Source organism: Corythoichthys intestinalis, chromosome 6, assembly GCF_030265065.1.
Source record: "Corythoichthys intestinalis isolate RoL2023-P3 chromosome 6, ASM3026506v1, whole genome shotgun sequence".
Taxonomy (NCBI): domain Eukaryota; kingdom Metazoa; phylum Chordata; class Actinopteri; order Syngnathiformes; family Syngnathidae; genus Corythoichthys; species Corythoichthys intestinalis.
Window position 1 is genome coordinate 52,234,963 of NC_080400.1, and position 17,083 is coordinate 52,252,045.

The following is a 17,083-nucleotide window of genomic DNA, read 5'->3' on the forward strand; positions in this document are numbered from 1 at the left end:
CGACAGTCCCAAAGCCCAGGGAATAACAAGACTCATTGCCGAAGAATTCATTCTGGATGACGAGCCATTATCTCTCGTGAGTAAAGACGCACCATCCAACACTTAGAACACCGGTAGAACATGCCCAGCTGTCATTACATCCTTGAGTGATTCGGCCGTGGAAGATTCGAGAACGATTCACAAACATCCAAATTCCGATTATTGAAATATGTCAAGTAAAGCGGAACTAATACACAGCGCGGTCTTCGGGACGCAATGAGAAACTGACCGCATTGCGTCCCGAAAGAAAACATAATGCTTGTCATAGACGCGGGTAATGCCAATGCTCAACTCACGGCTTTAGCTCAACTCATGCCGCTGGATAAAAAACACAAGAATACCTGACTGTTGCTGACAGGCGCTACAAACTACGTCAACGTCGTTTTACTGGAGATAATAGATATCATATGTATATAGAACTAGATGCAATTGACAGACTCGACTGCACTAGCAACATTGAAGTATTGAAAACTAGTTGTGTTAGTAAACAGCCGCCATCTTAAAGCAGAAGACTTCCCTAGTAGGCTGTTGTGAACCTTCCAAGCGAACTTAATTAACTTTTTATCAAAAATACTCCTAAATCGGCAAACTCTTGACTTGAATCCATCTTCAAAACAGTTTTAAAACTTTCACAATCGAAAGTAGACAGAAGGGAAATTATTGAATAACGGGAGCAATTTTAACAACTTTAACAGTTGATTCGCAAAATTAAATGAATTGAATGTAGTTTAAAGCTGCTGATACAGAATGGGGACTTGAATATTTTATTTACCGTTTTAAAATGATAACTTGATACTGAAATAGTCGTTCATTTAAACCTGAGAGGCTTTTTATACAATTTTTGTAACTAATGCATGAAACATTAAAAGCATCTAATAGCTTGGGGGATTTGTGGGATTTTCCACTGAGGTTGTTTGTGTGTTTTGCTTTTTAAAGACAGTTTACAATATTATTTGCACGTTTTACTGACTGACTATGCCATTTCTGTTTGTTATTTATAATGTTTTGTGTTTGTCACTGAATAAACAGGTCAGTTTCTTGTTACCAACCGTTGTGTGTTATTCAAACTCTCCTAATTCAGCTGGCTAGTTGTTATCAAGAGTACTAAAACCTTTTTCAACATGAGTCTGACAACTAAGTAAGGAGGCTAAATAACTTTAAACATTAACACATGTTTAGATAGGTCGGTATCTGTATCGGCCAGTATCGGTACCTGGATCGGGACATCCCTAGTTAAAATAGTTTTTCATTATCTAAAGTCACTACTATACTATACTATACTATACTATACTACCAGAAGACGAAAGTGACTGCGGCCAAAGTTCAACATGTCTATACGGATGTGGAGGGTGGGACAGTGGGTGTGGGGTAATGGGTTGCAGGAGGGAAAGTGGGACCTTGAAGTTAGAAGTGGGAGCTCAGTCTTTGTAACCCCGAAAAGTCACGGAAGTACGCAGGGGCGGACTGGGACTAAAAAGCAGCCCTGGACTTTGACTCAGCCCAGCCCACAAGAATCGCTTTACGAAAGGAAACACAGAACCCCTAGGGGGGTCCGGGAGCATGTCCCCCCGGGGAGATTTTTTTTTTTTTTTTTTTTTTTACATTTTATTGTAAAATGCATCAATTTCGTGCACTTTCAGAGAAAAATTAAGAAAATGTGTCTAGACTGTGACTGTCTGACTTGGGGCGCTCAAAGTACTGCAAGTCTGAACTGGAGTTGGATTCATTTTCTGTACTAGCTCTATGATCAACCTGAATAAACAAATTAAAGAATTTATTTTTCAAAGCAAGTTTTAGGTATCCAATTGATTATAATATATCTCTGTCTATAAAATGACTTCATTGTTTATGCCATAATTCAGTGGTCTCCAAACTATTCCACATAGGGCTGCAGCGGGCACAGGATTTCATTCTATTTCATTCTAACAAAACAAGACAACACCTCTGCACCGATCTGGTGTCTTACAAGTGTAATCAGTTGATTGCAGTCAGGTGCTGCTTGTTTTAGCAGAAACGTCATTGGTTAAACTGTCGGTACTCGATCGGTTGAAACAAAAACCAGGCCCCACAGCGGCCATTGAGGACCGGTTTGGAGACCCCTGCCATACAAATAATCAATTTCAATGAAAATACAATAAACATTTCAAGACAAATCCTGTATACATAACCTTCATTGGAAAGTATTAACCAGACAACAAAACGATATATAAATGATTAAAAATATATTGTATATCATATCAGTTTAACTACCTAAACTTTAAAGAAAAACTATTCATTTTATTAATATTTTGTTATATTTCTTCTGAATTAATATTGCTATGCTGCGTGTGCATACATTGTTTTACGGCTAAAATATTTTTTCTTAAGAGTGGGATAGTAGGACTAGCATACTGTAACTTGACACGATTGCAAATGGGTACATCGATTAGCTGGCACTAACCCTTTAATTGTCATTTATTTCATTTAAAATGTAGCTACCTGGTGGATAACAATTGCCAGTATACCGAGCAAGTAACCCTCTTCATCCCAATTTACTTGCCCTGCGCTTGTCTGGGGAACTTCCACCAGCTTACTTCCCTCTTCTTTTCTCTCTCCCTGCACCGGCTGCACGTCAGAGCGGCTGCCGCTCCCTCTCACCATTGCCGGGAGCTGGGCTGTTGTTATCCGACGTGCCAGTTGCAGCCAGACTGCTGCTTGCGAAAATATTTGTCGACTTATGACATTTTAATGCTTCACTCTCCAGTTTAATTTTTTTCTCCCTAACCTTCTCCGCGCCATCCTGCTCTTTTCTGTTTTTTGCCACCACCATCCATATTGTGCATTAACGCTCGTCGCTATTTTGCTTCCACAAGGAAGGAACCAATGAAGGCTACTCTGTGCTTTCTTCGTTCCTAGTCTATCAGATTGGCAGTCAACAGCCAGGCGCATTGCTGCCACCTGTCGGATTGGATGTGAACTGTAGATAATCAGAGGATAGAGGGGATAAAAACAGTGATGCATAATGAATGGCGGCCGCCGGCCGTCCAGGGCACCGGCCGTTCTGTGATCCTCCAGAACCCACAGATTACCAGTCCGCCCCTGGAAGTACGAACCTACTTGTTTTAACCTCGGTTTTTGGAAACAGAGCCAAAGAAGAAAATTACTGGACATTTTCCTCTGTGATCTTTTTGCTTTACCTTTCAACGACAAATCCATATAATGATGTTAAATATGGTGAAAAAGTCATTATATGGGGCCTTTAATTATTGTTGGTGGAGGATACTTTTTCTTGTTTTTCTCCCTTAAATTTTAACGGTCCAAAGATCAAAATGACAAAAATGTCATTCATCAAGCACAGTAGCTTACTGTAAAATGTTGATTCAATGTTCTATTCAGTCTTTTTTCTTTAACTACTTATTGAAACCAACAAATAAAACAGGCAGATTGGAATGTTTTGTGACTGAATGGAGAATCACGCATGTCACAAGTTACAACTTTCATGTAGTCACATAATCAGATTAATAATCAAAACAATTAGGATTAACTGCTTTGTTGCAACCCTGTATGGAGGCAGTAACTTTTGAGGCACGTTCCAGCTTGTATTTCAACCCATATAACCAAAGTTAATCAGCCTACTATTCTGAGAAGAGTAGAGAAAATTTGAACAATTGCAGCATTGTGTATGTTGTGGAGTGTATAACTTATTTGCTCCATTGGCCACAGTACTCTGCTGGCAATAAATGGACGAGAGTCAATCTACTCTTACGTTTAAACATACAGGAAAATCAATACAATTCTCATATTTTTGCCTTTTAGCACCATTACAGTGGGTTAGGCTGAGAAATCAGACCAAAACCCTCAGCAAAACCCAAAAGAAATCCAGAGAACTATGGGTAATGACCGAAAAATGTACTTCCTAGTGAAGAGAAAGCCCTTTCCAAAAGTTGGCAAGATCAAGAACTCTCTCCAGGATGTATATGTACATCTGCTAAAGATAATTATCAAGAGAAGATTCAACAGAGTGAACACAGTGACATGTGAATAACCGGCCAAATCAATCTACTGACCCGAATCCAACTGAGCATGCATTTTACTTACTAAAGATAAAACTGAAGGGTAAATGTCCTATAATAGTTACAAGCCTGACAAAGCATCATCATCATCATGTCCAGGCACTACAGGCTTTAGGCTGTAATGGAGTGCAAATGATTTGCAACCAAATATTAAAAAGTGAAAATTTGATTCATGATTTTTTAATTTTTCCCATTCCCTCTGCCAACTTAAAGAGTGGGAGGTATTTATGTAAACTTTTGTAATTCACTCATCGTTATATCATCAAATAAAAGCTGCAGATAAAGCACATCTTTTTGTTTCAATTCATATCTATTGTGGAGGTTTTGCCAACTACCAAAGCCTAAAAGATGAGAACTGTGTTGATGTTCCTAATATTTGTAAACAGACTATGCAAACCTAACAGAACACGATGTTACGGCACCATTGCTTTTGATACCCCAAATCGTCTTATATTATGGATCACTTTTTTTGGTATCTTGATAACTATACAAAATAATGTGTGTTGGGGTAGACTGGATGTATTGCTTCGAGGAATCCTTGTCGCAGGTCACAAACATTTTCAAGTGAGTCGTTTAAAAAAGTTGTAAAAGCATTGCCTGGTATACCAGACTCACCGCTGTTCCAGCAATTGAGTCTGGCGACCGTCCAGCGGATCAAATTCCGAGGGCGGAGCAAGCCACGGCAAACAGACAGTGGAGTGGACCAATCAGCGACGGGCAGACGTGACGTTGTTAAAACGACAAGTAATTAGCGTGAGCGGAGAATGGAGAAGTTTATTCAACATGGCTAGCGCGAGCCATGTTGACTGTTGTCAATGACTTGTTTCGATGTGTATTTGGTAATTCAAAACTGGTTTTACCGCGGATTGGAACATATTCTCGGCTCTCCCGTTCGCCATCTGTGTTGTTGTAGACACGACTTTCGGCGCGCAAGAGTGACGTTACTCGTTAAGAACACGTCACGCAAATAAACGAATCTGATTGGACGATTGATTTTGTACCTTGCTCGAGAGGCCGTTAATGAGCTGGGTCCCAGACTATTTCTCACAGTGTTTGAAAAATACAGGGAGAATAGTCTGGCTGTGCCAGGCAAGTAAAAGCATAAAACACACGACTATCTTGAGCCATTCTACTATAAGAAAAAATACTTAATTGTACACACGTGGACCCATGACAAGTTGTCGTCAACAATTTTAGCTTTTTTATATACAGTGCCTTGCAAAAGTATTCGGCCCCCTTGAATCTTGCAACCTTTCGCCAGATTTCAGGCTTCAAACATAAAGATATGAAATTTAATTTTTTTGTCAAGAATCAACAACAAGTGGGACACAATCGTGAAGTGGAACATTTATTGGATAATTTAAACTTTTTTAACAAATAAAAAACTGAAAAGTGGGGCGTGCAATATTATTCGGCCCCTTTACTTTCAGTGCAGCAAACTAGAGCAGGGCGGTAAACCGAAAATTTACCGTCACCGAAATTCTTAACGATGACCGACGTAATTTTGACCATGTCGGTAAATTCGGTAAATTAATAAAACAAGAAAATATAGTCTTTTCATCCCACTTTGATTCTGTGTTGTTCGTCTATGTTCATTCCCCTTTAAGAAAGCAGTGAATGTGCTTACGTAGGGAGTCACGTGATCATCAGGAAGCCAATCAAACAAAAGCCCGGTAAGCTAACGCTAGCAGCTAACGCTACAAGCAAAACGTGATGGAGTGTGGCTTAAGGGAGGTTCACCAAACTTTCAACCGACATTTAGTAGACTCTTGGTGGCATCCAGACGGGCTTTCACCCGCTGTCCTCCTTTGTTCTCACGATTTCCGGAGATGGTGCTTTCAGTGCTTTCTACTGGTAGCCAGGCTAACGCTAGCTAGCGGCTAACGCTACAAATGAACGTTATGGAGTCTGATAGCGGCTCTAACCTTGTCGAAACGGCTGAACTTAATGAGTGGATTGGGCACGGACTGCATCTAGCAATTACTATGTGGCGTTATTTTGTATCTGTCTGTGTGTGATTCCTCTGATAGCTTTTGTGATGGTAAAGCATTCAGCATAAAGTACAATCCAACGGCAAAACTTATAATGACCGAGAAATGGCCCCAGCTATTTTTATTGTGCGTGCATTTATTAAAAAATGCACTGGGGGGGAAAAAAACCTTAAACCATAAAGTAAACACTTGTATTTAATAATTATGTCACATCAGCCATTAACAATAAGTTGTCTTTTTGAAGTGTACTGTTCAGGCTGCAAGTCATTTGTGTTACTTGTTTGCATGCATGTTTGCACAGGCATATTGATTTTGACAATGTACATTGTTCAAGTCATACACGCTGTTATAAATGTTCATACTTGAATTCTTATTGCTTACAATACATTTTATAAACTTAATGTTTAGACTGCATGTACAATTGTTAAATACAGTATATCAAATTGAATGCTGGTAAATAAATCAACAAGAAATAGTTAATCTGTATTTCATGCATTGATTCAGATTTTCAAATTATATAACAGTCCGCTTGGGCGAATTTATCGTCATTTATCGTTATCGAGATAAATCTGCTCAATTTATCGTGATACATGTTTAAGGCCATATCGCCCAGCTCTACAGCAAACTCACTCCAGAAGTTCAGTGAGGATCTCTGAATGATCCAATGTTGTCCTAAATGACCGATGATGATAAATAGAATCCACCTGTGTGTAATCAAGTCTCCGTATAAATGCACCTGCTCTGTGATAGTCTCAGGGTTCTGTTTAAAGTGCAGAGAGCATTATGAAAACCAAGGAACACACCAGGCAGGTCCGAGATACTGTTGCGGAGAAGTTTAAAGCCGGATTTGGATACAAAAAGATTTCCCAAGCTTTAAACATCTCATGGAGCACGATGCAAGCCATCATATTGAAATGGAAGGAGCATCAGACCACTGCAAATCTACCAAGACCCGGCCGTCCTTCCAAACTTTCTTCTCAAACAAGGAGAAAACTGATCAGAGATGCAGCCAAGAGGCCCATGATCACGCTGGATGAACTGCAGAGATCTACAGCTGAGGTGGGCGAGTCTGTCCATAGGACAACAATCAGTCGTACACTGCACAAATCTGGCCTTTATGGAAGAGTGGCAAGAAGAAAGCCATTTCTCAAAGATATCCATAAAAAGTCTCGTTTAAAGTTTGCCACAAGCCACCTGGGAGAAACACTAAACATGTGGAAGAAGGTGCTCTGGTCAGATGAAACCAAAATTGAACTTTTTGGCCACAATGCAAAACGATATGTTTGGCGTAAAAGCAACACAGCTCATCACCCTGAACACACCATCCCCACTGTCAAACATGGTGGTGGCAGCATCATGGTTTGGGCCTGCTTTTCTTCAGCAGGGACAGGGAAGATGGTTAAAATTGACGGGAAGATGGATGCAGCCAAATACAGGAACATTCTAGAAGAAAACCCTTTGATATCTGCACAAGACCTGAGACTGGGACGGAGATTTATCTTCCAACAGGACAATGATCCAAAACAAAGCCAAATCTACAATGGAATGGTTAAAAAATAAACGTATCCAGGTGTTAGAATGGCCAAGTCAAAGTCCAGACCTGAATCCAATCGAGAATCTGTGGAAAGAGCTGAAGACTGCTGTTCACAAACACTCTCCATCCAACCTCACTGAGCTCGAGCTGTTTTGCAAGGAAGAATGGGCAAGAATGTCAGTCTCTCGATGTGCAAAACTGATAGAAACATACCCCAAGCGACTTGCAGCTGTAATTGGAGCAAAAGGTGGCGCTACAAAGTATTAACGCAAGGGGGCCGAATAATATTGCACGCCCCACTTTTCAGTTTTTTATTTGTTAAAAAAGTTTAAATTATCCAATAAATTTTGTTCCACTTCACGATTGTGTCCCACTTGTTGTTGATTCTTGACAAAAAATTAAAATTTTATATCTTTATGTTTGAAGCCTGAAATGTGGCGAAAGGTTGCAAGGTTCAAGGGGGCCGAATACTTTTGCAAAGCACTGTACATTAGAATTTTATTATATGTATTTGCTTAAAAATTTTATTAGGAGGAGTATTCATGTACAGTACTTTTTAAAGGTGTGTGAAATTTCCGATTCTTATTCGCTAGTCGGCCGCTGAAGATTCGAGAACGATTCACAAACATCCATATTCCTATTATTTAAATATGCCAACTAAAGTGGAACTAAAACGCTTCCGGACGCAATGAAGAACGGACCGAGAGTACACATCCACAACTCATGCCGCTAAGTGTAAAACAGCAACAAGCCTGGCTGATCTAACCAACCAACCTCTCTGTGAGCTCAAACCTGCTCCCATAAATTTAAAAGCATACGTGTGGAATTATTTTGTATTGTACAAGAAAATCTTCTTCTAGAAAACAGGGGATTTCGAAGAATGTTGAAAGCAAGCCGAGGTACGTCATCCCACCCCGACGCAGTTTCACTGAGACGGCAGTCCCAGCTCTCAACAAGCAGACGAAAGTAGAAATCATGTCATCACTGTCGAATGTAGAAAAAGTCGCCGTTACGTTTGATGCGTGGACATCTGTAGCCCCCGAACTGTTTGTTACAGTAACAGCCCATTTCATAACCGATGAGGGGGAGTTGAAAGCACACATGCTTCAAAAAAGAGCAATGAACAAAGTTGCTAATACGGTTGAGCTGCTAAGCTGGAACATCGCAAAAAAAGGCGGTTCAGTTGTTACAGACAATGCAGCTATTATTGTTCATGTTAACACAACTTAAAGCAGAAAAGCACTGTTTTGAGCCATTTGTATTGAAGTAGTAGTACACATTGTCTTTCATATATACCCGAGTTCACTTTTAGTTGGATAAAAATATATTTCTGCAAAATGCTACAATTTATTCTGTTGAAGATTGAATGTTTAAATCAGCTGATACAGAATGGGGACTTGAGTATTTAATTTACTGTTTTGAACTTTTAACTGGATACTGAAATAGTTATTTATTTAAGCCCGAGAGGATTTTTGTACTATATTCGTAACTAATGTACGAAAAATTAAAAGCAGCTAATAGCTTGGGAGGGGGTGTTGTGCATCAATAATCGATTTATAATGGAATCGTAGCCTCTGAATCGTAATCGAATCGTGAGGTGCCCCAAGATTCCCACCTCTCGCACTTTGCTGCACGTGCTCCTAAAGAGCTATGCATAAAATTGAGCTGAATTGCGCATTTTCATACAGCGTAAACGTGAAGCTTGCTAAATTGGACCACCTTGATCCAATTAATCCAATGTGCATCCATTTGTTTCACTTGGCCACAGTGGTATCCCTCTGGTGAGCGTAGACACAAAAATTGACCAAATGTGGACATGTGTATTAGAGCATAGACTTACTGCATGCTTAACAGAGTAGTTCATGATGATGTAGTCTTTCCCCATTGGTAACCAGGAGCGAAGCGTGACAACGTCTCGGTTACGGAGCGGTTTAGGACACTTCCCTGTTATCACATGTAAACACCATAGTCAAAATAGCAATTTTGCTCAGATTCCATGAGACATATAAGCATAATGCAGAAACATACATGCATAATAACCAACATCTGCATTGACAGTAAGCTTTCCAATATCGAAGGTCTCGATGACATTCTTGTCCCAATTTTTTCTGTATTCAATGTCATGGAGAACATCGTACATGGTCTCAGCTGACACGTCCTTAGTGACCATCCGACACTGTATCAGAAAAGAGTGAGAAAGACCGTGTGAGTGAGAGTTCATGAAAAGGAACACAATGACTCATTGATATGCAATATTCTTTAATTAATACACCCTATATGCAGGTAGAGCACGGTGCGGTATATCGAAAATTTACCGTTACCGAAATTCTTCACGATGACCGACGTAATTTTGACAATGTCAGTAAATTCATAATTTAATAAACAAGAAAATATAGTTTTTTCATCTCGCTTTGACTCCGTGTTGTTAGGCGATTTTCATTCGCCTTTAAGAAAGCAGTCAGTGTGCTTACGTATTAAGTCACGTGGTTATCAGGAACTCAAACAAACAGAAGCTGGTAGGCTAACGCTAGTGGCTATCGCCAGTGGCAGACTTGGCAATTTTGGGGCCTAAGGCGAACATATCCAGGGGCCTTCTTCATGGGTTAGGGGTTAAAAAGGTGAGAAGGGTGTGGAGGAAATATGTTCTGGTACACTAGGGCTGTCCTAAACGACAAATTTTCTCCTGATTAGTCAGCCGACTAGTTTTACGATTAATCGACTAATAATTTTCTTTTTTTTTTTTTTACTAATTTAGCAATGAAATTTTTGTTGACGCTTATTAATTCACAAAACCATTTTGGAACACTTAAATTCTTTATTAAAGTACAAATAATCATGTAAATAACAATAATTAATCAAACAAACAATGAGGTTAAATGCTGATAGCATTTACTAGTGCAAAAGAATGGAAAGTAAACAGATTCAAAACACTGACTTTGCCTTTCCAACATTATTCAAAACAATTATTTAAAAAAAAATCTAGCAATATTATTATAGTATACAACTATATATAATAGTAGTATAATAATTATAATAATTATTCATTGCCAATCATTTGTCATGAAGTATCATTTGAAAGCTATTCTTTGTGTAGAATCTGTATTATGTAGTATTTACTCAACATATTATAATTATTGCTGTCAAAAATAGCGCGTTATTAACGCGTTAACGAAAATCAATTTTAACAGCGTCATTTTTTTAACGCGAGATTCATTGTGACCAAGTTCATTTTGACCAACTGTGGCCACTGGTTCAACGTGAGAAAAAAAGTTGTAACACGGAAACAAAACAATAGGCACGCCCTGCGCATGTGCTTGATCTTGCCTGCTCACTGGCTGTGAAAGAGTAGGCTGTTTGAGTGAAACGAAATGGAAACAAAAACAATTCTGAACGGAAAGTTCACAGAGAGGTCCAAGGTACAGCACGCGTTGGAGCAGACAAATACAGTTGCGCTCACTGGAGATTACTGGACGTCCCTCAGTAATGATAACTACCTCGGGGTCACAGCACATTATTTCGACCCACTGTGGGAACTTCCGTCACATGCGTTGACTGTTCTGAAGACCGAAGAGAGGCACTTCAGCGACGTTGTTGCAGCGCATTTCATGCAAGTAGCCAAAGACTGGAACATTGAACACAAAGTGGTCTCACTGACCACTGATAGTGCAGGCAAATTGATTGCTGCGGCCAGACAGCTTCCTTTTGAACACTTGCCGTGCATCGCACACAGTGTGCACCGAGCAGTCACGGTTTCTTTACACAACAGCCCGTTTGACAGCGCATTGGCAAAATGCCGAAAAGTTGGACATTTCAAACACAGCCCAGCAAATGCCGCGGAGCTAGAGCAGCAACAGATCGCACACCATCAGAAGAAAAAGTCGCTTACACAGGAAGTGTCAACTAGATGGAATAGTACCCTTGAAATGATCAAGCGCGTCCAGCGGGATACAGGACATCTGAGAGATGCGCTGGCCCTCCACCCAACCAATGTCGCCATGCCAACAGCTACCGAGCTGGAGAAAATGATGAAGCTCAAAGCTGCGTTGGAGCAGGTAACTCATAGTTTGTCCGTGTCATGTGCCTATCTGTTAATTTAATAATCAAAGTAGATATGTTTCAGAACAGTAATGTTAATCAATCATCAATAAAATAAAAAAATGCACAAAGCAAGCCTATCCTCTTTTCCATGTTGATAAGAGTATTATAATAATTCAAGGGACATTTATAATAGATAAAAAGTTGTGATCAATGTGCGATTAATCGCGAGTTAACTATGACATTTGTGCGATTAATCGCGATCAAATATTTTAATCGCTTGACAGCACTAATTATAATATTAATTCTGAAGTATGTGGGATTAACTCCAGAAATCATTATTTATATGACGAACATGATGTGCTTTTGCTGTTAACCAGCTGTTGAGTGTAAGTGTATGACTGATTGGAACTGTACTACATTGTTTCGCCACAGAGTGTGCTGTCGTGTATTTTGTGTTCGGTGTGAAGAAGAAGAAAGTTAAAAGAGGCAATAGAGGCCTGTTCTCAACTTCTTTCTCACTGCACTTTGGCTTTCATGGAGAGCACGTTCGCTCATGTGTTCGAAATAAACGATAGCCGAAGTGCAAAGTAGCAAGTGAGCTGTAAAAATAGCGAGCTTAGTGGCGTGAAAACCGCGGGAGAGCTCAGTGAAGCTAACGAACAGCTAAGCGGAGATAAGCGATGCTAAACGGCGCTAAATGAAGCTAAGCAACTGATACTCAGTCCGTCGTTGTGGAACAGTCCATTGTAGTGCGTGTGTGTGGGGGGGGAGATAATATAAATTCCACATTCAAATGGCTTTCTTTGTTTTGTTATTTTTTGGTTTGGTATGCTGACATAATTATACATGACTAACAGCTGGGGGTGCTGCTGGCTCCGGTGGCCCAAGCCGTTGCTCATTGGGGCAAGGGCAGCTGGTTGGGGGCCCCCTACTGGTTGGGGGCCTAAGGCGATCGTCTACTTTGCCTGAACAGTAGATCCGCCTATCGCTATCGCTACAAGCAAACGTGATGGAGTCGGGCTTAAGGGAGCTTCGCCAAACTTTCCCCCAACATTAAGTAGATTCTTGGCAGCCAAACGGGCTTTCACCCGCTTTCCTCCATGGTTTTCACGATTTTGGGAGAGGGTGCCGTCTACCAGTAGCCAGGCCACAGGCTAACGCTAGCGGCTAACGCTATGAAATGAACGTCATGGAGTCGGATAGCGGCTCCAACCTTGTTAAAATGGCTTTGTATCTGTGTGTGTGTGTGTGTGTGTGTGTGTGCGTGTGATTTCTTTGATATCTTTTATGAGGGTATAGCATTTAGCATGAATTATAATGCAACAGTGAAGCCTATAATATGACCGTTTAATTGCCACAGCTATTTTTCTCTATGTGCTTGCTTCATTCGGTGTCATTACTGCCATGATAAAATCTTAAATGTTTCATAGGGAAAAGAGCAATACAGCTTTAATGTGTGCGTCTTTGTGGGGGGTGCATGTGTGCGTGCATGTATCAAAAAATGCTCTGGGGAAAAAAAAACTCAAACCTTGAAGTAAACACTTTTGTTGAGTAAATGTGTCACAGCAGCCATTAGCAATAAGTTGTCTGGTTGAAGTGTTTTGTTTAAACTGTAAGTCATTTGTGTTACAATCACATGTTTTCCCAGTCGTCGTATCGATTTTTATAATGTTGTACATTGTTCAAGTCATACAAGCTGTTATAAATGTTCATACTTGAATTCTAATGGTTTACAAGAAATTTTAAAAAATAATGTTTACATTGCACGCACAGTCGTTAAAATATGTTAGATTGAAATCTGGTAAATAAATCAACGAGAAACCCTTAATTTGTATTTCATGCATTGATTCAGATTTTCAAATTATATAACAGTCCGCTTGGGAGAATTTATCGTCATTTATCGTTATCGAGGTAAATCTGCTCAATTTACCATGATACGTACTTTAGGCCATATCGCCCAGCCCTAATATGCAGGGGTTGGAATCAGTTTATTCACTTGTGAAGTATTTGATCACATACTGTAGATTAAATGAAGCAGGTATTTTGAAATAGTTATCTTGGACTGCCATAAAACCAGGTCTCAGGTTGCAGGTAACTCTTTCACACATACGAACGTGATAGTAGTTGTCTTCATGCACAATTTGTAGTGGCCATGCATACAGTACCTATTAAAATGTACTGTATTGTTTTGTTAACTTTATACCTCTACTACTTCATTATCGGCCTTTTAAACGTGGTTGTGCCTAAAAACAATTGGGACCTGTCAGATTTAGAACAGATGTCGTCAATAGAAACACAAGCTGAATGCAGACTGGGGCTGTTACCACAGTTACAAGTTCTGGAGGGACTTGGTGTTCATAATAAAGCACAACAAAAGCAATGATACACTTAAAAAAATGACATATAGAGCGTGAAAGGGGTACTAACGGGAAAAGAGTTGGAAATTGAAACAGTAGTGAGACAGAATGAACGAGAAAGAAAAAGATTTAAGGTGCTTTTTGGTCCCCAGAGACTATTACAAATAAGCCCAGAGGGGTTTGAATAACATTCTGCTCTTTTACTCCAAGGAGGATTAATGGAAGAAAAACGAGCTCTCTTCCATACTCAAAGCAGAATTAGTATTTTCATATTCAACCAACCATTGAAACACCTTTTAAATACAGTGTGTGTTCCACTCTATATACGTACACATCAGAGCACGACAGTTACTTTATAATAATGCAATAGAGCAGACCAAGGCGGTACATGAAAGCAGGAGCAAAAACCTATGACAATTTAGTTGCCAATTTAGCAACTTCTCCATATTTAGTGACTTTCCCAGTCCCTCAAGTGAATATTTTTCCAAAAAAAGCAACAAATACCAATGAGGGGGGGGGGGGGGGGTGATCCGGCCCGAAATGGTGGTACCGGTGTCGGCGAGTACCAACAAAGAGGGTGCCGATACCATTTATCTATTATAACACTTGACCACAGTCTTTTTTTCTCCTGACGCTCACTACACTCTCTGTTGTGTGATGACACGTGATCACTTTGCATGCCAAGCAGCTATCGCTATTGACCTGCTCCAGACCAATGAGAGCAGGCCAATAGCCGCTCTTAACCAATCCCGGGGCAGCTCTTTCATATGGAAAGGAAATAAAAAACCACAAGATGAAAATGTCGGCAGTGTGGAATATATTTCAGTTTATAATTTCCTTCCTTATCATTACAAAGAGTTTTTTGACATTGAAAATTTTTGTGAATAAATGCTTAAATCCCTGAATTCTTTATAGATATGGACGTAAAACTGTCTCGATTCTTTGTTAAAAGAGCAAAGAACCGTGCAGGTAGCATTTGTTTTACGTAAATATTGCAAACTATGACGCCAATGCCATAGCGGCTAATTTCTCCCATTGAATTTTTTCACAACGTTTGGTATGAAAAATATCAATATTACATTGAATCCTCGAACAAATCACTCCGGAGACAATCCTTCCTGCTTGTATGCGGTACAGCTTTCATACTTTTTCAACCTAAATCCGGCGTTAGATCGCTGCGTGAGTGTTTTAGAATAACTCCTCTTGATGTGGGCAGGCCCCCTACTTGAAGGCGAAGTGAAGTGTATGACGGAGGTGACCCGTCAATATCATTATGAAGTATATGGTATGGTATCGGCTAATACTGCACAGCCGGGTATTTGGGCCAAAAATAGTACCTGTGCAACACTAGTGAAAATGCTATCAGAAGTCCTACTGCGTGCAAAATTCTAACTTTCCTAAATGGTGGTGGATGAGGGACATTCTTTGATAATGATTAGGACTTTTAACTTAGAACAGTAAACGGTTGGTCCTTAAACTGTCTGCACATTTTAGAAAATATAGACAACAACCCCTTATTAACTCCACATGGATGTAAACCCTACAGAAAGAGGTTATGAATTCACTTTCGTATGTTTCATGTATCTGGTTGTGTTCAAGATAATCCATTTATTCACTCCTGAGTTATCATCAAATATGCAGGATGTAGGTTTGGAATATGAATTATATAGGTAAAAAGTCAGAAAATGAATTTCATAATAATTCAAGAATGGCTAAAGGGGATTATTACCAAACAGGCAGAATATGTTTGTATTATGAAATGGAAGGCCATAATATATAGTTCATGTCAAACGTCAGAAAACGAATTTCCCACACACAAATGTATGCACGCACCCGGCGATAAATCGCAGCCAGGGAAAATTACTACCCTCATTTTTATTTACCGTGCGATAAATTCCCTAATTGCATATCGCAACAGGCCTAACTTAGGATGTCAAATCAACCATTGGTAGGACATTTCACCGGTGTAGCATATTTCGGCAAACCCGTGTTGTCGAGGAAGTTCACTGATGCTCACACCATGCGCCTATTTTTCTATTATTTCCATCTTAACTTCCAATGATAAGCGTCACCTTTTTCCTTTTTTCGCTCCCATTTTTCTATCATTTCCATCTTAACTTCCAATGGTAAGCGTCACCCTTTTCTTTTTTTACCACCTGCACTGACCTTCTTAGGACACATGTTGACTCAAGAAAATCCCTAGTGCATCAGTCTTGCGGAAAAACAATGAAATTGGGACGCTGTCATAAATAGTTATATTTCGAGCCTGTCGTCATATGTCGAGACAAATGACGAGTCAAATTTTACGTCAGATGTCAAAAGGATCGTATGTCGAGGTACCACTGTATGCCCAATTTGGTTGGACGGACATGAGATCTCTCCGAGTGATCCTCTTTTTATTTTTAGATTTGGGTTTGCTATCAAACCAACTCTCCACAAGTAACATCAAATTAAAAGCAGCTTAAAGACAAAGTTCATTGACGACTGGAAAATGAATTGCCCTCACCACAAGAGATTTCTGTGACCTAAGTCACCAAAGACTGATTAAAATCGTTAAACAACCATTAGAAGGGCCAACCACTGTATTAGTTGAACTTAGTCGATAAAACGCATCTTAGCTCCCTCACTCTTCATTCAATTGAGCTTTCCATGAGGTACGTCAAGGTCCTTTGTGTTATCAACTTCTCAGCATGATGCTAATCATTTGGAAAAGAAGTCATGTAAAGCCAAAGAAAAGCTGAACACACACTCAATATTGCATCCAATATGTGGAGTATTGTGTGTTTTATTGTTATGGTGACATTTCACAGAATAGTCACTTCTGCATTGTTCAATCTTAGCGTTCAAATTCACGTATGCCACAAGACTTTACACGAAAAATGAAGTTTCATGCAGTTCAGTTGAGTCCGACGTGTGGTTGCTCTAAGCAAGTTCTACATTGTTAAACTTTGAGAGGAGTAAAACAAACGTAAGTAACATTGCTTGTCAGAGGGCAATTTCACTTGCAAAAATATACAGTTTTACTATTATTACTACAATATTTCTCATATAAGCGTCAGAATGCCTCCTTTG

At 39.7% G+C, this 17,083-nt stretch overlaps 1 protein-coding gene and 1 long non-coding RNA gene across 3 annotated transcripts in view; one reads left to right on the plus strand and one right to left on the minus strand.

Moving 5' to 3' along the window:
* Positions 1–17,083, plus strand: part of LOC130917469 (uncharacterized) — a 29,582-nt gene that overhangs the window by 9,662 nt on the left and 2,837 nt on the right. The window lies entirely within an intron of this gene.
* stard10 (StAR related lipid transfer domain containing 10) overlaps positions 1–17,083 on the minus strand; it is a 39,086-nt gene that overhangs the window by 8,786 nt on the left and 13,217 nt on the right. For both annotated transcript variants that reach the window (XM_057838912.1, XM_057838910.1), the window contains exons 3-4: positions 9,645–9,792; positions 9,457–9,560 (exon numbers count right to left, since the gene is read on the minus strand). In XM_057838912.1, coding sequence (XP_057694895.1) covers positions 9,457–9,560; positions 9,645–9,792 — 252 coding nt within the window. The remainder of the gene's footprint in view (positions 1–9,456; positions 9,561–9,644; positions 9,793–17,083) is intronic.